This window comes from Lynx rufus, unplaced genomic scaffold (assembly GCF_022079265.1).
Source record: "Lynx rufus isolate CCGP_SWC_20201006 ecotype Redwood Valley unplaced genomic scaffold, mLynRuf1.p SCAF_27, whole genome shotgun sequence".
Classification (NCBI taxonomy): Eukaryota; Metazoa; Chordata; class Mammalia; order Carnivora; family Felidae; genus Lynx; species Lynx rufus.
Window position 1 is genome coordinate 3,601,077 of NW_025814842.1, and position 26,110 is coordinate 3,627,186.

Here is a 26,110-nt window from a genome sequence, read left to right on the forward strand (position 1 = left end):
CCTCTGCCAAGTATGTTTTCTTGTGACAGCTTTTCATAAAAATGTTTTACAACCCCCCGCCCCCCTGCCGCACCCCACCAGCACCACAAACTTCTCTATCTCCATTTGTACCTCTGTATTTGCTCAGACGATGATTGGTTAATACGTCCTGCACGTCCAGGCTGGAAAGTGAGTAAACAGGCAAACTTCTCACCCTGGGGGGCCCCTTCTCCCCCCACTTCTTCACACTCTCAGGTCACCACCCAGCAATGCCTCACAGGATTTTTGATGGTGGTGATTTTGTATTTATTAGCACATGCATTTGACCCACGTCTGCATCTCCCACTGAATTGTTAGCTCCACCAGGGAGGGTCTGTGTTCTGACACTTGACAATCATTTTTTTTTCCTCCCCCACTATCCCAAATTATGCAGTGGAGGTTTCTGCAGTTGGGGAGGTCGCAGGGGTCAGCACATCTGGAGTGCAATGGACCAGCCTCATCCTGGGAAAACCACCTTCATGATCACGGTATCTCCCCGGCCAGGTAAGTATTCGACAATTATTAAATGATGGAAATGTGGGAACATTGCCACCTTTTTAGGGGGCCTGGCTGAATTAGGAAGGCATATGGGGGTCCTCTGTAGTACTAGAGGGGTACTAGAGGGGTCTGACCCCCAATGCCCCACTGGCCAGGCATGTTCTTCCCGGATGAGCAGGTAAACAGCTTGAAGGGCAAAGCTGTGTCTGTCTTCCTGAAGCCGGTGCCTAGCCTGGGTCCCGGGATATTTGATCTAGCTGTTAGTTGATTGAATAAATGATTCCAAAAAGGAACACAGACATCAGGGATCGCAAGCATCTTTAGGCAAACTCCATTTACAGTAGAAAACCCTTAATTCAGGTGCTTAAGTGTGACGGCAGTTTAGGCTAGGGGGGTGGAGCGTCTGGGCCCCAGAGACTGCTGAGCTCATTTGTCCCTTTGCCCAGTGACCCAGGAGCAAAACTCTCCAGCTAGACTTTTAGGGGTTCCCCTCCCCGGCCCTCCCACCCCAAGCGAGGAAGGGGAGGCAGGGGGTTGGGGGGGAGAGGGCAGTCGTCCCTCCCCCCTCCCCAGGACGGTCCCCACCTTCCCGGCCCCCCCCACCCCACCCAAGGACAGGAACGGGGGCAGGACAGCCGTCCCCCCTCCCCGGTCTTCTCCCACCCCCACCCCAGGAGTGGGAGGGCATTTGTCCCCTCCTCCCCTGTCCCCGTCCCCCGCCCCCGCCCCAAGGACGCGAGCGCGGGGAAGGCAGCGCTCCCCCGCCGGGCCCTCCACCCCACCCCACCCCACCCCACCCCACCCGAGGACAGGGGCGGGGGGGAGGGCAGCGCGCCGCCGGCGTGGACACCGCCCCGGCCCGCCCCGGGAGCGCGCGCGGCCTCCGGCTCCGCTCCGCCCGCGATCCGGCCCGGGATGCCGCGCCCGCCCGCGCCCCGCGGAGCCCCGCCCCCCGCCGCCGCGCCGCCGCCGGAGGCCGCTCGGAGCTGCGCGAACATGGCCGAAGTCGGCGAGGACAGCGGGGCCCGCGCCCTGCTGGCGCTGCGCTCGGCGCCCTGCAGCCCCGTGCTGTGCGCCGCCGCCGCCGCCGCCGCCGCCTTCCCCGCCGCCGCGGCCCCCGCGGCCCCCCCCGCCCGGGCCCGCCGCCCCGTCGCCGCCGCCGCCCGCCCAGCCCCCGCCGCCGCCGCCGCCGCCGCCGCCGCCGCCGCCGGGTGCGATCGCGGGGGGCGCGGGGGGCGCGGGGGCCGCGGGCGCGGGCGGCGCGGGGGCCGCGATCGCGGGCGGCGCGGGCGGCGCGGGCGGCGCGACGGGCCCGGGCGCGGGGGCCGCGTCGGGCGAGGCCCTGGTGGCCGCGGCGGCCGCCTCGGTGCGCAGGAGCCCCGGGCCCGCGCTGGCGCGCCTCGAGGGCCGCGAGTTCGAGTTCCTCATGCGGCAGCCCAGCGTCACCATCGGCCGCAACTCGTCGCAGGGCTCCGTGGACCTGAGCATGGGCCTGTCGAGCTTCATCTCGCGGCGCCACCTGCAGCTCAGCTTCCAGGAGCCGCACTTCTACCTGCGCTGCCTCGGCAAGAACGGCGTCTTCGTGGACGGGGCCTTCCAGCGGCGCGGCGCGCCCGCCCTGCAGCTGCCCAAACAGTGAGTTGCCGCGCCCCCCGCTCCCCCCGCTCCCCGCCCGGCCTGGACCCCGGGGTCACCCGGACCCTCGGCCCGACTCCCGACTCGTGGTCACCTGCGGCCTTTGGCCCGGCCCGGACCCAGAGGTCACCCTGACCCGGGGCCCGAGCCTCGTCCCGGGGTCACTCACTCCCGACCACCGCCCCGGATCCGCAGCCTGACTTAGATCCTGGGGTCACCCCAAACCTTGCCCTGACCCCGCCCTGCCCGACACCGGAGACGCCTCCGACCCCGCCCAGCCTGGGCCTCAGGGACGTTCTCCAACCCAGGTCCGATCTGTGCTCAACCCGGGACACAAGGTCCACTCCTGACCCCACCACCCACCCCCCCCGCTTGGGCCTTGGGCTCCGAGGGTCGCCCCGCCCCCACCGAGCCTGAACCATAAGGGTCGCCCTTGCCTCTGCCAGGCCTGGACCGGAGGACACCCCCTGACCCCCGCCCAGCCTGAGTCCGGGGGTCGCCCCTGCACGCACTCCTGAAAAGGATTGCACGGGGAGGTGTTGGTCGGGGAGGTGCGCCCCTCACCCCCTCGCGCTAGGGGCCGAGTCAATGGCAGTGACTTTGGGCGTGTGAGGGACGTTCCCATTCCCAGGGCGGAGGGACAGGGCAGGAAGTGCTCGGTCCTCAGTGCCCCTGAATGCGCTGCTCCTGGGGTGGGGCAGTGGTACCCAGCACTTTGAGCATTTGTAGCACAGCCTGGGATTCCTGAGCCCAAAGGGGAAACAGCAGGGTGGGGGGGGGGGGCAGGGCAGGGAGAAGGCGGTTCCAGGGGTGGCACGGCCACTGTCACAAGAGTGCTTTTAGCGACATTCACTCACTTTCCCTTGTCTTCTGGCTCCCACGTCCACTTTTCCCCCCACGGGCTCTGCTCCTGCGATCCCCGCTTTCTCAAGGTCTGTTGATGAGGAGAAAGCCTATTTACCTGCCCCGCTTCCTCTTCAGGGCACTTTCTGTTTCTGTGTAGTAATTGCCTTTAACTCCTCACGGAGTGTTTATATTTCTCCAACCGGCTTCCTGTTGCACAGTCGTCTCTGATGGGCTGAGTGTTCTTCTTTATGAGAGAGTTCAGGGGATTTTTGCTGGGGTGATCCCCGGCACCCAAAGCTTGTTTCTGTAAACTTCTCCCCTCCCCAGGGTCTTGGTGTGCTGGCTTGTAAATATTGCACTGAATAGTTTCCCAGTGCAACACCAGCAGTGACTCATTCCTGCTTAGGGTGTGAGAACAGACCTTTATTTTGCAAACTCGAAAGGTATGTATTTGGGTAAAATCAGGGCTTGGCGAGTCACAAAGTTCTTCTATCCTGTGTTTGTTACCGCTTTGTTCTCTCTGTTCTGGGCCATTCAGTACATTTCAGGGCCTGGGAGGGTGACAGGCAGAACAGCGCCTTCCCCTCCCCGCCCTGGGGCTCTTAGAGGCCTGTTTCTGCTAATGCCTGTCTGTATACTGGAGGCTGATTTTCAGAGCGCCCTGCCCAGTTGTTGAATAGGTACACTAACTAGGGCCTAGCTTACTGAATCTAGAGCCCACGGTATCTTCTGGAACTCGAAGGGACGGAGTGTTAGCCCGCCGAGTCCTCAGGTCAGCCTCAGGATGGGCCAGTCCCAGGTCTGTGGCCTGTAACGCGTGGTGGGTGTTTGTGGTGCATCTCAGGTCTGCCCTCGAGGGGCCTGCCTCCTTGGTGGGCGCGTCTGGAGCGCTGTGCTGTGGCTGACCAGGCTCTCTGCCCCGCTGTGCCTGTGTCTGACTCGAGACGAGCTTCTGAGCAATCTCCACGTAGGCAGTGATGTAAAAATCACAAGAACAGAACAAACGGGCAGAAGGAGAAACATTAAGTGGACGTCCGTGTCTCCCCTCCCGTTTGCTTCTGAAAACCGACAAAGCCTGTTGACTGACGTGTTTGGCAGTTTGAGTGGGTTTACGTTTTGTTTTGTGTTTTGTTTTGTTTTTTTTTCTGTTTTAGAGATCGTAAACTAACTCCGTAATCCCACATATGAAATGGCTGTTGTCAGCTTCTCAGAGCTAGGCTCTCTGGCCTGTCCCACCGAAAGCACTCAGGAAATTTTAATGAATTCAGCGCAAGGAAGTTGAATGTGTACGTTTTTGTCACTCCCAAAATGGGAAATTCGTTATTTTTAAAGAAAGGTAGTAATTAATGTCTGTTTCCTCTCAGGCATTGGTACATGGTTCTGCCATTAATACTGAAGCTATGGGGGCACCTGGGTGGCTCCGTCGGTTAAGCGTCCGACTTCCGCTCACGTCATGATCTCACGGTTTGTGAGTTCGAGCCCCGCGTCGGGCTCAGTGCTGACAGCTCGGAGCCTGGAGCCTGCTTCCGATTCTATATCTCCCTCTTTCTGCCCTTCCCCTGCTCTCTCTCTGTCTCAAAAATAATTAAGCATTAAAACAATGTTTTTTTTTTTTTTAGTATTTGAAGCTATGAATTTCTTTACCATAAATTTAAAATTCCTATCATATTGGCATTTCGTTGATTGGGCAATGCTTGGATTTCATGGAGTGCAGGTGCGTGAGCCTTGGGGCCTTGTTTTTTTTTGTTTTTTTTTGTTTTTGTTTTTTTTGTTGTTGTTGTTTTTTGCGCTGTGGTCATAGACACACCCTTTCCCGACGGGGGACGTCACACGCACCTCCCATCCCGGGGACAGGTTCCGCTGCGCATTCCTCACTCTTCTTCCCCACTCAAGAAAGCACGTGGCTAAGAGGAATACCAGAATGTACCCCAGTTTATTTCTAGAGGTACGTTTTCCCAAAGCTTCCATGTTTTTGAATGACCGGTGGGAAAACAGTTCCTTGTGACACACTGAGAGCCGGCCCTGCCTGTGGCTGCGGGGCTCTACCGTGCTGAGTGCGTGGGGACGCGCAGGGAGGGAAGCGCGTCCGTTATGACTTGTGCTAAGTTATACACGCGCCTAAGTTAGCGCGCACCTCGCTGGACTCTGCCGGGCCTCCCGAGCCGCGAGTCCAGCATTTCTCCCCACGGCTGGGCCGGGCGCGGTTCTCCCTCCCTGGAGACGCAGCGCAGGAACTGGCAGGCAGTGCGTGCACAGAGCTGAGTTGTGTTTGTTGAATGAACTCATGAGTAACTGGAGGGATTTGCAGCGTCCGTGGGGAAAGCAGTGGCACTGATTTCACGCGGTTTTCTGAGGTGGAGAGTCAACTTGCCCCGGGGGACGCGTGGACCCCGTTCCCTGGTTTTACGGGTGGGTACGGTGTGCGTGTGACTAGTTCTTTACGCCCTCAGATTTGGAACTTGACGTCGATGTTATGTGTGAGCCACACAGAGAAAGGCCCGTACGCAGCCCCCCACATGCTCTTGCCCCCTCTTTTCCAGCCTTCTTTTCTTTAAAAAACAGGTTTGTAATAAACATGGGCTACTTGATTAATTACAGTACAAACAAGACTTCTGTTTGCGATGGCCTCTGGGAGTGGTAAGATCACAGGGTCCTTTTTTCCCTTTTTCCTTTCCTGTGTTTCCCAACCTTTTGGGGACGAGCAGGGGTCTTTTTTTCTTCCCCCGACACTTTTTATGACAGAACATTTCAAACTTAAAAATAGAGCGGTGAACTTCTACGCACCCGTCACCGGCATCGGGGGTAGCCTGCCGTGACCTGGCTTACTTTTCCTTCGTCCCCACTCAGCTTTCCTGCGGCCCCCACTTATCTGGACGGAAATCACAAATGTCATCTCCTTCTGTGTGTCAACGCTTCGGTAAAGATAAAGATCCTTTTAAAAAAAATTTTTTTTAACGTTTATTTATTTTTGAGACAGAGAGAGACAGAGCATGAACGGGGGAGGGTCAGAGAGGAAGACACAGAATCTGAAACAGGCTCCAGGCTCTGAGCTGTCAGCACAGAGCCCGACGCAGGGCTCGAACTCACGGACCGTGAGATCGTGACCTGAGCCGAAGTCGGCCGCCCAACCGACTGAGCCACCCAGGCGCCCCAAAGATCCTTTTTTAAAAAGCTTCAGCACAATGTTATCACAGCCTAAAAATTAACGATAATTTCTTCACGGTCATCAAACTTCCGGCCACTGTATGCGTTCCCCTTGCTGTCTCGTGAATTTCTCTTCTTACACTGTGCTTATTTGGATCAGGAACTAAATCAGGTGCAGACAGCCTGTTTGGCTGGTGTCACTCACATCTCTTGTCACCTGTAGGCTCCATCCGTCTCTGTTTCCCTCGCTGAAGAGATGGGCTCATTTGCCCCATATCGTTTCCGCAGCCTGCGTTTTGTGGACTGGATTCCCATGGTTCCCCTTGCGTAGGTTAGTAGTGGGACTAAGATCTGATCGGACGCGGGTTTGATGCTGCTTTGCCTGAGCTGCCTCTTAGGCGGTAGGGCGTGTGTCTGTCAGGAAGCAGAGAGGTCTGTCTGTCTCCCCTCGCGCCTTTGGACGGTCCTTGCCTAGGCCCGTAGACTGGTTACCGCCTGTACCGTGGCCCGTGATCTTGGCGCCTGGCCGTGCCGGCGTGCGCCCCCCTCTGAAGGACATGCTGTGAGCGGCCCGTGGGAGGGCTCTCAGCTTCCGCACACGGACCGTGATGGAAGGTGACTGACTGTGACCAGCAGAGCATTTTAGCATGTACGAGATCGTTTCCTGTAGCTTCCCAGGGCTGTTCCGCCGTGGTCCCTCGAAAAGTATGGAATCAGTCACTAACCGTCATAGCAGTAGTTATCAGATTGAAGTCATTTTGAAAGTAGTCGGAAAATGCCCCAGATTTGCTGCAGACAGCAGCATCCGAGGCAGCAGAAACTGCTTTTCTCCCTCACTCTCGACGCCGTGCCTCCCCGTCCGCCGCGGCCGCAGGATCCCCTCGCGACCCGGAGCCTGGGTCGTGGCCGGAACTGTGTGCTGCATGGGGTTCAGGACGGGAGAGGGTGTCAGCTCAGCTCCCAGCCGCCGCGAAGGGAGACTGCGCGCCTTGGACTGGAGAGGAGACAGGTGGCCAGAAGGGCCTCTGAGGAAGAAACGTCCCCGTGCGGGGCCTCCCAGGAGGGAAGAGATGGTGTGTGTGTGGAGGCTGCCGGACTCAGACGTGCCCGTGGAAGGAGGAGCCGCTCAGGAGACCAAGCTGTGGGTTCGGCCGCATGGTGTCCGCGCGGCGTGGGCCGGAATACAGGATGCGCGTTTTCTCTAGATACACCCCTCGCTCTGGTTTTCTTGCCCTGTGGCAGTTGTTGTGGATCACTTGTGGATGTTTGTTCAAAGTTACACTGTCATCTTGTTAAACGTTTGCTTGGAAAGGGCTTATTTCTGGGAGCGTAACCCATTGGGAGCCGGTACGCGGAATCCCTGTTAATGAAAACGTGTGCCCCTTTCCAACATTCAGTTCACGCTGACTTTTTGGGCCTGTCACCCACACAGGAAGACGTATGTAGTATTTTAGCAATGAGCCTGTGAGAAGGATATTACTTATCATGGAGCGTGTGCTGAAATCGAATTTATAATAACTTTACAAGAGCCTTTGTCGCTGGGAGAGGGAGAGGGTTGGTGGGCGCCCAAAGGGTATTGTGTAGAGTTTTAATGACGTTCATAGTCAGTGCTTTCGAAAAAGACAGCTATGTTTACAATTATGAGCTGAAATGAAATGAAAGCTTTTGATTTGGAGATACAGTAATTTACTGTTTGCTGTTTTTGCATCTTGTGAATGTCAGGGGATAAACTTGGTAAATTAATGACAACTCAAATTACAGCAATGCCTCATTTCCATAATTACCCTGCATTTAAAGCATTTCATATTAACAGGAGAGGATTATATAAATGCTTTTACTTTGATTTCCTGGAAACGGGCCCTTGCATCGTGACTTGCAAGGAGGTTTCGTGGGCAATGTTCGCCGCCGCTGTCGCTTTTCACAAGTTTCCGGTTTTCTGGGCAAAGGTTCCTGATGGATTTAAAGGAAAGCAGATGGAATCTCTGGCTGTACGTGTATTTCATAAACGTAGAAAGGGAAGCCGTGAGGGTGTGCTGTGCACTGCCCAGGAGTCTTGGACAGAGGCCGTGAGCACAGCGGGTCCCCGCCGGCCTCGTGCTGACTGGTCCTGCCGCCGTGCCCCCGGGGCCTCACCAGACCCCCTTCCAGGAGCCCGATGGCAGGCCGAAGATGTGTTAGCGCGGGTTTTCTTTCCTCGGACACGACGGTTCCAGCCTTCCATCATGAGCCGGTTGCAAATGTGTGGCATCCTCTCTCCTACGAATACTTTCCGGGAGGCACGCAGAGAAGAAACGGCTGTTTTGACGTGGTCTGCTTACGAAGACGCCTCTTCCCCTTCGTCACCTGTCACATGTTCCACCATGCCCAGAAAGGCACACATGTATCTTCTGTTTGTTTCCTCGGCAAGCGGGGCTCTGGTTCTGCACGTGCGCGCAGAGCGGGGCTGTGACTGCGTCACCTTCCTGCTGGAAGCCACAGCGGCCGCCCAGCGCCCTGCCCCTGAGCCCCGGCCCGGCACTGCTGAAGGGCTTCCCCCGGCCTGCCCCTCTTCCCCAGGGCGCCCCCCTCCCCCCGCCTCGTCCTCTCCGGCAGGACTCAAGATGTTGCGTCCAAGGGCTCTTCCACACCCTCACACGTCGCCGGGGACCCCGGAGAGCTTTCGTTCACGTGGGGCTGTCCGTCACCCACAGCGTATTAGCGATTGGAAGTGAGAAGTTCAAATACACGTGTTTATTGACCTGCTCAGAAAGAGCAGTGATAAATGTATCTCGAGAATCGCCGTTCATGACAAAAGCACTCTATTTCCCCAAACACAGACATTTAGAGTAGGGTGTTTGGTGTTTGGAAAAGGCTTAAGGTCTGGCTTGATCGAAGACGGCCGGAATGTCCTGGCTGCCGTGCCTCTCGTCTGTGGGGGTAGGTGGCTTTGGTTCAGGCTGGGAAGGAAATTCAGCCTCACGCAGAGAGGGGGCTGGACGAGGGAGGGGTATCCTAGCGCCTTTCAGATGATTGTGGACGTCGTTCCTCGACGCCTCCGCAGAACCTGACACGTGGTAGTTTCTTCAGGGTCACTTGCAGTATGGAGTCTGACACATCATCGGTGGCCGTGTTCTCTCTCCGTTACATTAAAACCTGTTGCTCTGTCTCACATCTAGAATGAATCTCTCATTACCCGGCTTGGTTTTGTGACCTCATGCATTGGTTGATTATTGGGGGAAGTATCGATTGAATTATGCAGATCTTCTGATGTCAGTATGTCTTATCATATAAAGAAAAGCATATTTTGTCTTAAGTTGGGTCGGTAAATTTGAGCCCCCTTGAACCCAGAAGGTCATATTTTTGGAAAATAGAAATCTTTGAAAGGATCAGACATTTTGATGTAGTTTAATTGTAAAATTTGCTTTAAAAGTTGAGCGACACAGTGTATTTTTATAGAAATAAAAAAAGTCATATAATTTAGTCATTGGCCTTGTTAGCACCTCATGACCTAATTAGGCTTAAATTTAGGTGGCTTTTTTTTTTTTTTTTTCCCTTGTATGGACAGTCAATTCTTGATGATTTCATATGGGGCTCTCCCATCTTGTCAGTTATTTCTGTTGTCTTCCCATAACCAGGCAGGGCATGGGGGCCCTCGTCCTTCTTCCTGGTTCCCGGGTGGTGGTCCTGCTGTCCCCCCTCAGCCACGGGAGTGGGGCCACCAGGAGAAGTCAGGGAGAAGGGTCTGGACACAGAACTGTGAGAGTCCTCACGGGGTGTCAGTGACAGAGGAGGTGTGTTTTTATGGAAATAACTCCCCGTTTGGGATTTCTTTCGAAACCCTTCTGAGCACACTTCTAAAAAACTGTGCCAACTTTCGATAAACACCGGCATTCCCTCCCTCCCTGATTTCGTATTTCCCCCCCTAGATCTCTCTTCCCTCCTCGCAGTAAATCGGTATCCTAGGGCCCAGCACTGACCTTCTGTCTGCTCAGAAGAGACTCTGCTTTCTGGGGTTTGTAGCACAAGAACAAAAGGTACTCACTGTTTTTCCAGACGGACAAGCAGAAACGCCGAGTGCGTTCTGACCCCTCCCGGGCCCTTCCCACAGACTCGCACTGCCCCCTTTCACAGCTATTCTGGGTTTTATAAACTTCATAGTTGCGGAGTTTGAGGTCGTGTGGTGGTTGTGCCTTTGACGCCCGAGCCGATCGGTGGCCTAGCGAGCTGCTCGGGAAGATGTCCACCAGGACCCCTCCCGCCCGACACTGCTGAGCCACGTGAGTGCTTTGGGCTCAGGCACGTGCACGGGCAGTGGCTGGGGCCAGCTGTCCGTCAGAAACCTGCCCAGAAAAACTCCCTCCTATCACGTGATTTGGTTACAGTTTACCGGTGAAATTAAGGATCCTTCTCTATGCTACCGTGGAGCCGTGGGGGAACACAGGCAGTGAAAAATAGCTCGTAAGCCTAGGAACCCTCCGGAGCTGATTCAGAACGAGTGTGACAGTGGAGTCTGACGGTCCCGGTGGCAAAGCAGGCAGCTCGGAGGCTGCAAAGCTCCGTGAACAGAAGTTTGTGTCTGTCTGCCTCCACCCTCGGGGACATAAATATATCCGTTCTGCTTGGCTGGTACACCCCTGAAGCTGGGAACAGTGACTCATCACAGCTTGAGGAAAACATCTTTCCCTCAAGAATAGCCACCTCCCTCTGGTTGGATTCCGTATCAGCTGCGAACATTTATAGCCCTGCCTTGGCTGCTAGCATGTGAGGACACTGCTGAATGTTGGGCTTTCTTAGCGGTTGTGTTTTTCTCTGCAGACTGTGGTGTGAGCAGGTTTTCCAGACCTGCTGACCCCTTGGGTTAGCCAACAGGAGGTCTCACGGAGAGTCTAGAACTTTCTGCAGTGATAGAAATGTTTTGTGTCTGCGCCATCCAAGATGGCAGCACGAGGCGTGTGTGGCCGGTGAGCGTCTGAGATGTGGCCGAAGTGAGTGGAGAACTCAGGTTTCAGTTGTTTGGTCTTTAAGTTCGTTCACGTTTACAAAGCCTCACGTGCCGCTGGCCTGGAGAGGTGGCCGGTCTGTGGGTCCCCGGGGCGGGCGTGGCCGCTGCCTCAGTTGACCCGTCACCCCTGAGGCACGCGTATTGTTTTCTGCAGGGTGCTCGAGGTGGGAGAGCCCCACAGGTGTGGCCCGGGCCTGGGGCTCAGGCGGACTCCCTGCGGCTCCGGGGGGTGAGGCGAGGAGGCCGCCAGCCGTGGCCTTCCGGAAGGACGTTGAAACGTCTTGTGGCTGCACAGGCCGGCCATCCTCGTCGGCTTCTGCTCCTCGGCACCGCAGACACGTGAGCATGGACGGTGTCCGTTTTCGCCTGTTGCCCGGGTTCTCGAAGCCCGAGGGCCGAGCAGAGAAGCCAGGGACCCAAAGTTGATGCCTGTGGGTAATAGAGAGAAGACACGCGGTTGCTGGTGTGGGAAGCAGCGTTCCTCAAACTCCGTGGCCCTTTCCGGCCCTCGCTTTCCTGTGCCCGTTGGTCGTCGACAGAGTGCTTGTGAGTCCAGTGCCTTGATGTGAACATTACACGCTCACAGATTTTGAAGTTCCTTTGTGAACAAATGAGTGTGCGTGCCGCCTGCACGGACGCCTGCTCGTGCCCGTGACCAGTATGGCTGGCCATTCTCTGGTGTGACTGTTGGTCGTGGACCGCCCCCCCCCCCACCCGGCCCCGCAGGGAGCCTCGAGCCCACGAGGGCAGGGCTGAGCTCCCTGCCCTTAGCGTTGCACTTAGCGCTTGGAGGCCACGAAACATGAAACACCTACTTACGTACGTAACCTTCTGTGGCCTGCTGCTTGTCGTACGGGACAGATTCCAACGTCTGGCTCACGGAAAGCCCGGAATCGGTGTTTCTGACTCGTGGTCAGGAGCCCCGTGCTCCACGTGGGAAATCGGGGACCCGCCGTCGTCGGCTCGGCTCTCTGGGCCGTGGCGGTGTCTGCACCCGGCTTTCGGCCAGCGACCAGAGCTCGGCCCAGGGCCGCTCCGCGGGAGGGCCGTGTGTCCCGGAAGAAGAGGAAACGCCCCGGGGGGCGGGCAGCCGGTCTCAGCGCCTCGGGACCCTGGCAGCAGACCGCAGCCTGTGGGCAAGTCCCGCCAGACGCCTGTCTTTGTAAATGAAGTCTTACGGGAGCACGGCCGTGCCCGTTCCTTGACATGGTTTCTGCGGCTGCTTGCTTGAGGCAGAGGTGGGGTGGCCCGAAAACCTAACAGATTCAGCGTCTGGCCCTTTACAGAAACAGCGCACTCACTCGGCAGCCCAGTCCATTCAGTGACACATTTTGCCGAGATCGTTACCGGTTTTCTTTACGTGGAGCCCCTGTGTCTCTTGAGGTGTTACGTTTAATTCTGGGTGTTTTATATATTTGTCTTGGGGATGGTCGCTGTCAATAATGGGATCTTTTTTCCCTGATTATTTTTGAAAGGGTTAGTGCTGACATGTAGGAAAGGAGGGCTGTGTGTGTGTGTGTGTGTGTGTGTTTTCTTTTTTTTTTCTACAAACTTTATACTAATTTATTTTTAGATTTTTACATTTTATTTTTTTATTTTATTTAAAAAAATTTTTTTTCAACGTTTATTTGTTTTTTGGGGGACAGAGAGAGACAGAGCATGAACGGGGGAGGGGCAGAGAGAGACGGAGACACAGAATCGGAAACAGGCTCCAGGCTCTGAGCCATCAGCCCAGAGCCCGACGCGGGGCTCGAACTCACGGACCGCGAGATCGTGACCTGGCTGAAGTCGGACGCTCAACCGACTGCGCCACCCAGGCGCCCCTACATTTTAAAAACAAGCTTCCAGGAAAGCTTTAAGACTAGTTCAAATAACTCCTGTCCTCTGCCCAGATTCAATGTTTAACTTTCTGCCATGTTTGCTTTTAGTATTTTCTCTACACGTATCTGTGCTGCTTGAGGGCAGGTTACGCATGCGACGCCTCTTGGGAGTAGGGGTATCTTCCGTAGCCGCAGTCTGGTCACCGAGTTGGGACCTCGTGCCCCGCCCTCCAGTCCACGGCCCGTGTGCCAGTGCCATCAGGTGCCCCAGTAGCACGCTTTACGGTGTCCCGGGTCCTGTCCAGTGTGGAGCCCTGTGTTGGGGTGCCCTGTCTCTCTGGCCTCCTTGCTCTGCGACAGCTCCTTGGCCTTCTTTTGTGTTGACCTTGACATAAAAAAAAAAAAAATAGGACAGTCATCTTATCGGATGCCTCTCAAATTAGATTTGACTGGTTAAGACCAAGTCCTGATGAGATTCGGGTCAGGCATCTCCACAGCCCGAGCGAGAGCACTCCCCTTCTCCAGGGCCACTCCAGTGCTAGCGTCCCTCCTGGTGGAGGTGACAAGGATCCCTTGGTAGAAGTGTTGACTGCGCTTCTCTGCCCGATAGTTACTGTTTTTCCTTTTGTAGTTAACAAGTAATTTTTGCCCTTCAGCGCTGGAATAAAATGCTTATTTTGTATCTAGTCGCTGTTACTGTTCCTTGTAACAGTTTTTAAGTTCACGTTTTGCATGCGTTTTCTAGGTCAAATTTTCATCCGCAAATGATGATTATTTTGTGTCTTTCTTCCACTACCTTTTATCTCCTTTCTTCTTGCATCTTGTCGAGTTTGTTAGAACCTCCAGATAACACAGAATGGGTACCCTGAGGGTGGGCTCCATTCTTGTTTGGAGCCGGACCAGGAAGGCTTATGGGGCCTTTCAGAGTAAATGTAGCCTTGCTGCTCCGAAGCTGCTTCCCGAAGGCAGTCTTCCTGGTACCTCGCTGAGGTGAGCCCGGGGCTGCGCACCCACGGCACCCCTGGTCTGGCCATCCCGCTGTTACTGTAGGGTCGGTGGTGTGTTTATCTGACATGATGTGGTGGGGGTGGGGGGTGCGCAGGGTTGTGCTTTCCTCATCTGCTGCTGTCGTCCCAGTACCAACCAGTGACCCCGGGTTGGGCACATAGTTGGCGCTTTATAAGTTGTTGGCAGAATGAATAAAAAAGCAAACAGGAAAGGTCTGAGTGCAGACATAACCTGGCAGAAGATGGTGACCAGAGGTGACAGGAGCTTAGCATCTGAAAGATCTGCATCGTCACCCCCCCAGCTGGGTGCCCTTGGGCAGGTGCCCTGACCTCAAGCTCCATCTGTAAAATGGGCACACTCCCCACTTGCTGGGGAATTACGAGAACTAAAAGTGGGCCAAAGTGCTCACCTCAGTGTCTGGTGTATAGGTTCCCTCTCCACGCGCCTAGGCCCTTGCCATCGCTGCTGTCACCGTGACCGTGTAGGAGAGGCTTTGTTGCTCTGTGAGGCGTGCAGGTGTCCGAAGTGAGATCTCCTTTGTGGTGGGAAAGCTGTTGCAGGGCCTGGAGCCCGTCTCGGTGGGGTAGTCTGGCCCCCGCCCTCCAGCAAAGGTGCCAGTCACTGGCAGGGTGTCACAGAGCATGGCATCCGGTCTGTGCTGGCTGGAGACTGGGCTTGGGTGGGCCGGGATCCCTCGCAGCTCCCAAGGCGGTGCAATCAGAGCAAACTAGGGTTTGTTTCTTGTGTTTGTCTGAGCTGCTTGCGCAGAGGGTGGGGATTTGAAAAGACAGACTCGGGTTTTCCCGTGGATCAGTTGAACCGCCTTCGTGGGGCTCAGAGACCGGCCCGCACTGGGGCGGGACGCTGAGAGCAAAGCCAGCCTCAGTGCAGCGGTCTGACGGCCCCTGGCTGGGGCACAGGGCACTCGGCAGAGGATCAGCGGGCAGCTGGGGACGGAAGCCCAGATCTGATCCGGTAATTGGTCTGCACGTCAAGGCGTTTACGAATACGGACAAGTATGGAAGATGACGGAACGTGTGCTTGTGACCCACGAAGAATTGGCACTCGTCCACATCGTGTCATGTGCTTTCAAGGCTTTTAGAGTTTTGTTTTATTTTTCTTTTCTTTTGTTTACTTATTTCTGCCCAACGTAGGGCTTGAACTTGTGACCCTGAGAGATCAAGACCTGAGCTGTGATCAAGGGTCTGAGGCTTACCCGACTGAGCCACCCAGGCGCCCCATTTTTTTTTTTTTAGTTGCGTTTATTAAGTAATCTCTCCATCCAGCATGGGGGCTCGAACTCACAACCCCGAGATCAGTGGCCGCTCGTCCAGCTGAGCCGGTCAGGCGCCCCAGGCCTTCTTTTGAATAGAGAAACAACACCCCGCAGATGACAGCAGGCCCCGAGTCCCCCTTCCTACCACGTTTCTGTCCCTTCTCCAGAGGCAGCCACCCTTCGGAGTTTAGCTCCGGATCTGTCTCACTTGCCCTGTCTCAGTTGTCGCAGGGGATGGGGGCAGACGTATAGAAGTGGCCTCACAAATCCGCCCGTTACGCTACGTGTGTTTTCCACTTCTCCAGAAGACTGGTTCGTGGGTGACACCGTCAGACACGGAGGCCTCCTGTGTCTTCACAGCCCTGCTGCTCGGGCCCCCGTCCTTCCCGTCCTGCAGCCTGCTGTCCCACCTGTCCCCCATTCTCTCGGCTCTGGCCAGGGTGGCTCCCATTCAGCACGTCCAGCACGTCCAGCGCTCCCACGTGCGCCTGGCTACCGGGAGCCCCTCTGTGTCTCGGCTCGAGCACCTGTGCCTGCTCTGCTCGCACCTGCTCCGGGGTGGCTCTGGGCTCCTGCCCCGTCCCCGGGCTCGTCTGCAGCCCTGCGCGGCGGCCCCCGGCATCTCCACGTTGAAAGCAGACGGCGTTGGGAAGACCGCCCTCAGCCCCCCCCCGGCCCGCACGCCCCCTGCCAGGTGGTTACTGAGGCCTTCGCTTCTACCCGCATCCACACGTGGGTGCTCGCGGTGCGGGCCGGGTCAGGAGGGAGACCTCACGATCGTGAAGCGTGAGCGTGTGGTACCATTTCGGGGGGTGCGGGGTGCAGTGAGGAAGCCAAACAGAGACTGTCAGGTGGGTGGGGAAGTGATATTTTGGCATCTCCGTTACGAGCAGAAGCTGCTGACTGGAAGCATCGAGGGCAGAGACTTCCCAGCGGTGGGAGCTGTGGGTGCAGTGGCTGGGGTGGGGGCGGACGGTGCACCCACAGAGGAGGCCAGAGACTGAAGGGCCCAAGGCCCCCGGAAGGTTCCAGGGGGCGGTGACATTCCCAGCAGGGCCACCGTGGCAGCGGTCAGTAGGGTCTGTAGGGCCGAGTGCTGGGCTGGCTCTGAGGGCGTGGGAGCGGTGCGTGCGTGTATGTGCGTGCGTGTGCGTGTGGACAGGTCCCTAAAGCACCCAGGAGGAGCCACCTGTCCAGGGCCTGGAGTCCTCACCTCCCCCAGGTGTCCCCAGCGCTGCCTGGCCTCATGGTGCGGAAGGAAGGAAGTGTGCGCGAAAGTTCCGGAGCCCGGGGGGCTAGGGTGGATTTTATCCACCCGCGTGCCGGGGACAGAATGTCGTTGAGAACGATGGTTTCCTTCTGTGTGGCAAAACGAAAAGCTTCAGTCATGAAACCACACGACCTGAGGGAAGCCCCAGGCAGGGGCTGGCTCCTCCCTGAGACTCAGAATGCTGTTTGGACAGCGGGAAGGCCCTTCCGGACTCTGGCCGCGTTTCCAGCTCATCTTGCTGAGTGTGCTGTGACTGCTTCAGGGTAACATTGCAGATGGAGCCACGGCCTGCTGGAAACGCTAGAGGGACCACCCCAGCCACGCCTTCATCTGGGGAGGTGAGAGTCACGGACGTCACGTCTGTGCGCTAATCCCTGCCCGTCTCTGTGAGTGCAGAACACCTAATGGTGCGGGAGAATGTGTGCGTGCGCCTGTTGTTTTGAGAGTATGCGTCCGTGTGCTTGGAAGGTTGGCTACTGCTTGCTTGATAAAATAGCGTGGGAACAATTACTCGGACAGCTCGAGGTGCCGGCTTGGGACCCTGCCCTTGGAGCCCTGGCGAAAGCACAGATTCCCGAGTACTTTGTGCGTACCCCGTCCGTGATTGGAGACCGAGAAGCCGAGGCACAGGCCACGGTGGAACCGTCCGGGGCCAGCACCTGCTTATCTTCAGCCCACACCCTGGTCCGCATTTTCTTCTGCTCCCCGGGCCTGTGAAAGGCGGAGGAGAGGCCAGAAGAAGGCTTGCTGGGGAGGGCGTGCGTGCTGTTTCCCTGGCCCGGCTCGCGTGCCTGAGGGCCCTGGAGACACAGGGTGACCTCGGACAAGCTGAACGTCTCCTTGCCGACCCCTCTTGCACCCGGGGGACCTGGGCGCTGGCCCATCGCACCACTTCCAGATGGAGCCCGAAGAATGTATCGCCAGCTGCTGAGAGCCCTCTGTGTACCCGGGCTGTCCTCAGCCCCGGTCACCGTCTGCTAAGACAGGCGGACAGCCACCGGGACGGGAGGGTATGTAGGCTAAAGGGGCTTGAAGGCTGGAGTCACACAAAGGGTGGCACTCGTGGGGCCCTCCGAGGGTGACCAGCGGCAAGACCAATGCCACGGGAACAGCAGGTAGGACAGGGCCAGACTAGCGTGTCTGGGGACGGGCCCAGGATGTGGGGAAGGAGGGAGGGGCTGTCCCGGCTCACCCTGCTGCGCCCTCAGGTTCTCGGGGGCTCCGTGGGCCCCCGCAGGTGTGCCCTGTGTGGGGCGCCCTGCCCCCTCCTCTTCAAGGCCGAGTGTCCACGGCCGGAGGGGCGCTTCCGCTAACACACGAGGGGTACGCTTCACTGAGCAGCCGACGTGCCACACACTGTCCCAGGGAGCCGTCCGGCTTCGTGCCTCGGGGAGGGCAGGGGGCCAGGCGGAGGCGGAACAGCTTGTCTGCGTTACATGTTGCCCTTTCTTGTAAGATTCTCCCTAACGCTTATTTCGACTTATGACCCTGTGTCCAGTGAATTGAATTTTTCTAAAGTAGATCGGTTTGGTTTTTTAAATGCCAGTGAGATTGAGATGGGCCTTCCCGGGCGGGTGTCAAGCAGGAGTGGGAGCGCAGCCTGGGCCGCTGAGTGGGCCCGGGAGGCAGTTGCCCCGTCCCGTGTCCGGCCGGGACAGGTGCCCCTGTCAGCACCCCGGGCCCAGGAGCCACTCGCCGCAGGTCAGCTACTGCCGGAGCCCCTCCCTCCAGCTCATCTTTAAATCGTGGTGACACATACGTAAAGTAAAACCCGCTGCTGTCACCAGCGGCCAGCCGCCGACCGCGTGCGTCTTCCCCAACCACAGCTCTGTCCCCCCCCCGGGCGCTCCCCTTCCACTCTGTCTCTGGAGCGGCCTTTTCCCGCGCCCCCTTCCGCGTCTGTCATCTTCACTCGGCTGCCAGTCCAAGCACGTGCGCCCCTTACCGTACGTGTTCATGCACGCGTCCCCGCCGCGTCCCTGCCGCCCTCCTGTCCTGCCGGCCTTTCCTCAGCCCCCTCTGTCCCCTGCCCGGAGCACCGTCCACCTTCTTCCGTGCAGGGCACGCATTGTTTGCGGTCTGCATTTCTTCAGGGTGTTGGTGTTGTTTACAATTGGGCACATATTTTATAGGACACGTTCCCCTCCGCCCCTCCCCCTGCCTGCCCCGTTAAGCTGGAAGGTCTGGGACGGTGAGGACCATGCACGCAGGTGTTTCTGCTGTGGCTCACCAGGTCGAAAGGTTCATGTGGGCGTCTTTGCTGGTGAACGTGTGGTGGCAGAGGAGAACCTGAGTAACCACCCCCCCCCCCCCCGCCTCTGTTGACCCGGAGGGGATGTGGGGAGGCTCTCAGAACTTGGTCAGCCCCACTTTGGATAGTCGTTGCCAGGATGGCTCCTACAGGCGTGCCCTGGTTCCCTCCTCCCTGTGCATGCGCGGCTTAGCGTCTCTGTGCTCTCCGGTTCCGGCACCTTCTATGTGCGCCGGCCGTACAGGGAGCTCTAGCGATACGTGCAGCCCATGTTCGGGGATAATTAATCTTTCAAGTTTCTTGCCTTCTAGCCTTTAAGGGATTGAACTGGAATTCTGACGTGTGGGGATTTGCTGCGCTTACTCAAATTTACTTCTTCTCATCGTAATTTTGTCATTTTTAAAAAATTATAACTCCATGTAGCCTTCATCTTTTATGGCTTTCAGAATGTTAATTTCGTTTTGTTCACTGTCACCTACGAAGCCAGGGAGGTAAGATGTATTTTTAACAAGGTAACTAAAAAAAAAAAAATGGGCAAAAATTTTCAAGTCGGTAACTTTTTAAAGGAGCAGATGATTGTCTCTTCAGAGAATTCATCTATCCAAAGTGATTTTTCTCTGGAGGAGTCCAGACTGCTGATATGGTAATAAACAGAAAGCTAAAAATCTTTAATACTAAAGTTTATTTGGGAGTTTGTTTTAGAAGCCTGCGTTCTGTCCAGAAAGCCAAAAAAAAGTGCCTTTTTTAGCTTTTATGTTCTGTACCTTTACTATTTCAGACGTTTTGGTATTAAATATGCAATCCATGCTTACAGAAAACTTGGAAAATGTGGAAACGTGGAAAGAAGCCATGAATAGCTCTCCACAGAGACACCGGCTAAGGCCGATTTTCCTTGCTTCCTTTTTAAAGAGCCTTAGCAGGAGCTTTGCTGAAACTGCAGATTTGCAATTTCACTATCGCTGGGGATCCCAATCCCACCGGTCAGACCTTAGGACGCCTTTTTTATGTTAATGTCTGTTTAACCGAGGAGGTTAGGGCCGCTTTGCCCCCCCCCCCCCAAGCTAGGAGTCCGCCTCTGGCCTCTTCGCCTGTCCCTGTGGCCTGACGCTTGCGGGGGAGGTGGGGGGAGTCCGCCGGCCAGGCTGGCGGGGGCGGCCCCAGAGGAGGCCGTGTCGGGCGGCTCCTGGCTCCTGGTCCTGCTTCCTGTGCTTCCCTCTTATCAGGAAGGGGCCTCCCCACCGTCCTCGTCGGACTGGACCAGATAACGCTTGCGGTAACCCAACGCAAAATGTGATTGCTAGTTTTTTCTGGAAAGTTTTCAGAGTGGGGGGGGGGGGGTGGTGCAGAAGAGGGCCTGGAGCTCCGGGCTGCAGACTTCTCACGAGAGAGCTGTGTTTGGGGGGCAAGCGAGGGGCTGTGTCCTCCGCAGCGAGAGCCAGCCCGGCCGAGTCCCCCTGGAGCCCAGGGCAGGAGGGGCTGCTGGCTCTCCAGGGTCTGCAGAGACTTGCCGTTTTTCCCCAGCACTTTGGATTTGCAGGGCCGACAGATCATTTTATGGAAAACAAACGGATAACGCGACAGCTCACGAAAAGCTCTGCCCTGGAAACGGCTCAGCTGCTTTACGCCCTGACCGAACTCCATTGCGGTTTCTTTGTAAAAGTGCAGACTCAAGCCTGTGCGTCTGCTGCCTTCGCGGGAGAGAGAAGAGGCTCCCGCAGCCCAGGCAGGGCCCGACCAGCGGCCGGCCGGCCGGCCGGGAGAGAACGATGCCTTTCCCTCCTCCCGTTTCCTGTGATGCTACGTGTGTCCATTCATGTGTCGGGCGCCCGGGCAGGAGGGTGGGGGCAGGTGCCGCACAGACTCTCAAGGAAAGAAACGTCTGGAAGTTAGGACCCGGAGGCAAGCCGTGCTGGGCCGGGAAAGAGGGTCTGCTCAGTTTTTATTTCAGAGAACACTGCCGATGAGTAGACCAGACCTTTGGGATAAATGGACGTGACCGCGGGTGTGATTTACATAACAATGAAGCCAGTTCAGTAGACCCTGGGCTGAAACCGGGCCTCTCTCAGAGGGATGATTCCTTATTCCACGGTGCTGATCTGCTTTATGACCCACTTCCCCAGGCGCATCTCTTCTCTTCACGGCACTAAACATGTTCAGAGACACGGGGTCTGCCCTAGCGGGCGGGTGGCGGTAAGAGCGGCCCACGGGATGACCTCCGCGCCCCGCCTGCGCCCCGCCAGCACCCCTCCGTCTGGGAAGGGCCCGTCGTCACTCGTCTTTCCCATCCATACGTCCCCTGGTGCCACACGGTCCTTCTGACTCACGAGTGTGGAAGCTTATTTTGTTAGTGATCCTCAGATTTTCACACGCTCTCCCGGTTCTGAGTAAACACAGGGGCGAAGAAGGGGCTGCCCTGCACAGGCCCCTGGGTCAGGACCGGTTTGCAAGGACAAGGCTGGCTTTTCCGGGCGGTAGGAATGTGCCCTTTGAAGGGCCTGTCAAGGGCCGCCCCGAGCAGAATAAAGGAATAAAGGCCTTTTCAGGTTCTGTTTGGTGAGGATACCACTCCCCCGTTTTGTTTGGGGCTCTATGCAGGACGGCCGGTGTGGAGGTCTCTAAAACGAGGCTGGTTGCTTTGTAAGCATCATCTGGTTGCTGGAGAGGATCCCAGCCTCCTTTCGGAAAACCGGATGTGCTTCCTGACTCTTTGGTCAGGCTGCTGGGTTATCAGTGGCTGCTGCCTTGGGTAAATCGGAATTGGATCTGGGCTGCGGAGGTGGGGGGAGGTCGGGGGAACGTTGGGGGTTGGGGGGGCGGGGGAGACCATTCCCTTAGGAAAGGTTGGAAATGTTGAAATCTAACTCGACCTTATATTACCCAAAGTGATTTTCTCGGTTTAGTACGGGATTTGACGTGGCAGAGCGAGGACGAGGGGCCTGGGGTGCAACAAACCTGTGTGATAAAAGTATAGCGATTTGCCCCCAAATGATAGAAGCTTCAACTTCTTTTGTGTGCCCTGGGAAGGACTTTGCTCTGAATGTTTCTGCAGCGAAGCCACAGTGTCACGAACAGTGGGGTGTGGTCTGGCCTCGGCTGCCCTGTGGGCTCGAGGGCTGGTGGGCAGGGGTGGCATCAGAGGCTGCCTCCTGAGGAGGCTCGTGGGAAACGTCTCTTGTGAATGTGGCCAGTCGAGCACCGGGTGGCTGTGAACCCAGCAGCCCCATCCCCGCGTCCCCTGGTGTCTTCTCCGTGCTGTTCACGGCCTCGAGTGCCATTTCCATCCGTCTCCCGGACAGCCCCCCCCCTTCTGGCCATGCACACCTTGCCTCCCCGTGTTGTGTACCAGGGTGGGGTGCAGCCCTTCACCATGGCTCCTGTCTTTGTCGCTCTAATGCAGTACCTGTCACACGGCTGTTTATTTGCCCCCCTGACTAGGTCATAGGCCCTGCCTCCCAGGAGAAACCGTCATTTATGTTTCTTCTTGGGGCCTGCACAGAACCGGGTGCTTAACAAACACTTAACGAGTGTTTGTGGGTGAATCACAGCCTGAAGGGGTGCGCCACGGCCTGGGCCATCTCTGGGCGGGCCGTGGTGACTCCCAAGGGGACCTGGTGAGTGCGGCCCTTTCTGCCAACATGGGGCTTTACCCTGGAACTCAGGCTGTCATCTGGGAACACAGACCATGTCTTCCCCACACGTGGGCACGGTTGGTAGTTTCTTTTTTTTTTTTTTTATTTTTTTTTTTTTTTTAAATTTTTTTTTTTTCAACGTTTCTTTATTTTTGGGACAGAGAGAGACAGAGCATGAACGGGGGAGGGGCAGAGAGAGAGGGAAACACAGAATCGGAAGCAGGCTCCAGGCTCTGAGCCATCAGCCCAGAGCCTGACGCGGGGCTCGAACTCGCGGAGCGCGAGATCGTGACCTGGCTGAAGTCGGACGCTTAACCGACTGCGCCACCCAGGCGCCCCACGGTTGGTAGTTTCGTGGCAGGCGTGTGTGGTCGGCCGGCAGGGAAAGGTGAAGCTTCATTCACGTAATAAAAAGTCCAAGCTGCGTATCGTGCCGTCGACTTGAACTTCTGAGGCGTGAGCTTCCACACGTAGTGATGGCTCCCGGCTTGAGCGGCCTGGTGCGGCCCTCGCGCCCCGTCACGGCTCACTGACAGCTTGCGGCCCCTGGTCTGCATGGTGGCGGGACTGGCGGGACCGTGTCCCTGCAGCGGGGGGCTTGCGTGGGCTCCTGCAGGGAGGTGCGCAGACCGGTGCCCGGTGCCCCCCATGTCACGCTGAAGCTGGAGGAGAGAGAGACCAGCAGGCGAGAGAAAGTGGCCGTGAGATCGAGTTGCCAGGCGCTAGGCTGACTCAGCGGCAGTTCTGGTGGTTTTCGCTGTTGAAATTTTTTTTTAATTTTTTTTTTTCAACGTTTATTTATTTTTGGGACAGAGAGAGACAGAGCATGAACGGGGGAGGGGCAGAGAGAGAGGGAGACACAGAATCGGAAACAGGCTCCAGGCTCTGAGCCATCAGCCCAGAGCCTGACGCGGGGCTCGAACTCTCGGACGGCGAGATCGTGACCTGGCTGAAGTCGGACGCTTAACCGACTGCGCCACCCAGGCGCCCCATCCGTGTTTTAACTGACATCTGAACTGGGGATTTGAACCAGGGGACTGTTTTAGACTTTAATTACCACATCACGTGGACTCCAGAGAAGCTGTGCCACCAGGTCTGACTCCCGCTAAGCAGGACGTGTGTCCCGTGCTCCAGAGAGAGGGCCACATTCGGGGGCGGGCTGGCCGCCCGGCAGTGTAACACAGGCCTGTCCCCACACTCTGTGCAGGTTGAGACTCTTAATGGAGACTGAGCTCAGATGGAACCCCGGGCTCCTCCGCGTGCAGCTAGGCACTGCACGTCCTGGCTTGTCCTGCTTCGTGGTCGCCACGGTGTTGCTGCTGGTTCTCGTCACCGTGCTTGTCCTCCGTGCTCCTCCCCCTGCTCAGCGTGGTTCTTCCTCAGTACAGACGTGGCCTCCCTCAGTGTGGCCTCTGGCGCACTTGTGAGACTCCGTCCCGGCCGCTAGGTGCTCAGGGAAACCAGACCATGAGTCACAGCCTCGAGAGGGGCTCCGAGCCGGGAAGGGCACCGAGAACCTGGCGTGCGGCAAAGCTGGTACTCGGTCCCGCCTCTCCTGATCCCTGATCGGCACCTGCTTTTGCTCCTGAAACAGACGCTTCTTCAAGGCCCCGGCCTGAGGCAGGGTTCATTCTGGTTCGGCTTCAGAAGCATTGCGCTGATGTTTGTCCCGCTGGGGCCACCAGAAACGCAAGGACGGGAAGCTCCTGCGCCGGGAAGGTTTCCTCCGTAGGGCAGCCCCGGCAAAGCGGGCGCACCAGCCAAGCGCTCATGCGCTCGTGCGTGATGTGTCAGTCAGAGGGGCTGGGGCATAGTAGCGGGCACACCCGATGACCGATGACCGGTGCGCGGCGACCGAAACAGAGGAAGTAGCAGCAGCCAGCCCCTCCCGGAGGCGGTGAGGACAGCCTCTCCCCGGGGGCCACAGAGGCCGCGCACCCAGCCCGTGGGAGGGGTCGCGGCAGGGAGCGGGCGTACCCCCGTCTGCACAGTGTGGGCCCAGGAGTGGTGGGCCGGGGGCGCACGTGACCGCACGGGCTGCCGGAAGTGTTGCTTAGCTGCGGCCCCAATGGCAGACGCGGTTCCGGCGAGCAGCCGGCGGTCCGTCCGGCGCGAGAGAGCCCATCTGGATGCGGAGTGCAGAAAGGTGTGGTGCTTTTAGTGGACCTCAGACACGTTGGCAAGCGGAGCGGCTGGGAAGGTGCTGAAAATTCTGTGGCCGCGGGTGCCTGTTGGAGGCTTTTCAAGGAGGCACGTGATGTGGTTCGCAGCACGTTTAGGAACCCGAGTCGGCAGCGGCCGCGGGGGGATTGGGGTGAGGTGGCCACAGGCCTGCAGCAGAGCAGACATGACGCCCCTGGCGGGCACGCTGGCCGACCGACAGCTCTCGGCTTAATCTCGTGCGGCAGGTGAGTGCCCCCACGCTTTACGAAGGAGGGGCCCGGTTTCCAGACGTGGAGTCCCTCCCCAGGGGCACACAGCCCGCCAGGCCAGGTCCCTGCACGGCCACAGGAAGGGAGCGTTCAGATGTGCAGATGACCTCGGAGGGCCGCAGCCTCCGGGAGAAGCACGCCGGGGATGCCAAGACACGAGGCGGCCTTGAGCGAGGTCAAGTTGGGTTCGAGATGAACCGAGCCTGGGAGCGGGGCAGGGCCTCCAGGCAGCGGGCGACCGACCCCCAGGCCGGGAAAGGAGGTGCGCGTTTGGAGGGAGGCAGGAGGGCGAGACACGCTGGGCGGTGTGCGCCGTGTGCGCCGTGCGCGGAGGGAGGGTGGCAGGTGATCGGGGCGCCTCAGGAGTCCTTTCCTACCAAGTCCCAAACTAGGCTTGATGTTTAAGGTGGATCGTACGCGCCTGTTATTAGTTCCTGGGTCCGTTTGCCCTTTCGCGCAGACCGATGGGGAGAGTGCCGATGAGGTGGCGAGCACGGCGTCTGAAGTGAGACGCAGCGAAAGCGCCCACCGGGGACCCTCCACTCTGCCGTCGGGTCCGTCCGCAGACGTGCGGAGACGGGCTCTCCAGACAGGAGCGAGCCGAGCGCCGTAAACCGCCGTCTGCCCTGCGGATGGTGTGGAGTGCGTGGTCCCCTCCTGAGGACAGCCCGCTCCTCTGACGAGCGGAGGTTACTATTTCCGAATCTTTCCCGGCGCCTTTCACCTTACAGAATGATCTCTGCAGACGGGGGAGGCGGAATGCTGTTGACGGTCACCGCGGAGGAGGAGGAATAGGCATTTCTAACAAGCCACTGAGCACCCTGGCGCCTCAGACTTCCTCGGAAGGAGTGCTAAGAGTTGACAAAATCAAGCCACTGCTCTCTGAATTCTGGATTTATTCTTGTAACCTTGAAAATGGCCCTGTCTGTCTGCAGTTTAAACGTCCCAGCCATCTGGCTTTCTCTGTACACACGGCCCGGGCTTTCCGTCTTCTTCCTTGCTAATCTGCTACTCTGATAGGTGACATTTAGTTCTGTTTATACTTGTGAGTGCATTCGGAGCCATTTATGATTAAACACTGCTCAAACAGCCAGGGTGAGCTTTATTGACACAGAGCAGGGTTGATGTGGATGGAGTGCTCGGGGAGGGGGAAGGAGAGTCATTTCTCTGTTCTGTGTATTTCCAGTTGACAAGACATGACATTTATTTTTAAACGGTGCTCATAGCTCTGTGACTTCTGTAGAACTCCAAACGAGATTTCATTTTAAAATTATGGTAAGAGGGGCGCCTGGGTGGCTCATT

The 26,110-nt window shown here is 57.4% G+C and overlaps 1 protein-coding gene and 1 pseudogene across 1 annotated transcript in view; one reads left to right on the plus strand and one right to left on the minus strand.

The window, feature by feature from the left end:
- Nucleotides 1-345: 345 nt before the first annotated feature.
- LOC124519431 (uncharacterized) lies at nt 346-530 on the minus strand (annotated as a pseudogene).
- Nucleotides 531-1,489: 959 nt separating this feature from the next.
- Nucleotides 1,490-26,110, plus strand: part of FOXK1 (forkhead box K1) — a 65,129-nt gene continuing 40,508 nt past the window's right edge. The window contains 2 exon segments of the mRNA XM_047089435.1: nt 1,490-1,629; nt 1,631-2,151. Of these exon segments, the coding sequence (XP_046945391.1) occupies nt 1,513-1,629; nt 1,631-2,151 (638 nt within the window). The 5' untranslated portion in view covers nt 1,490-1,512.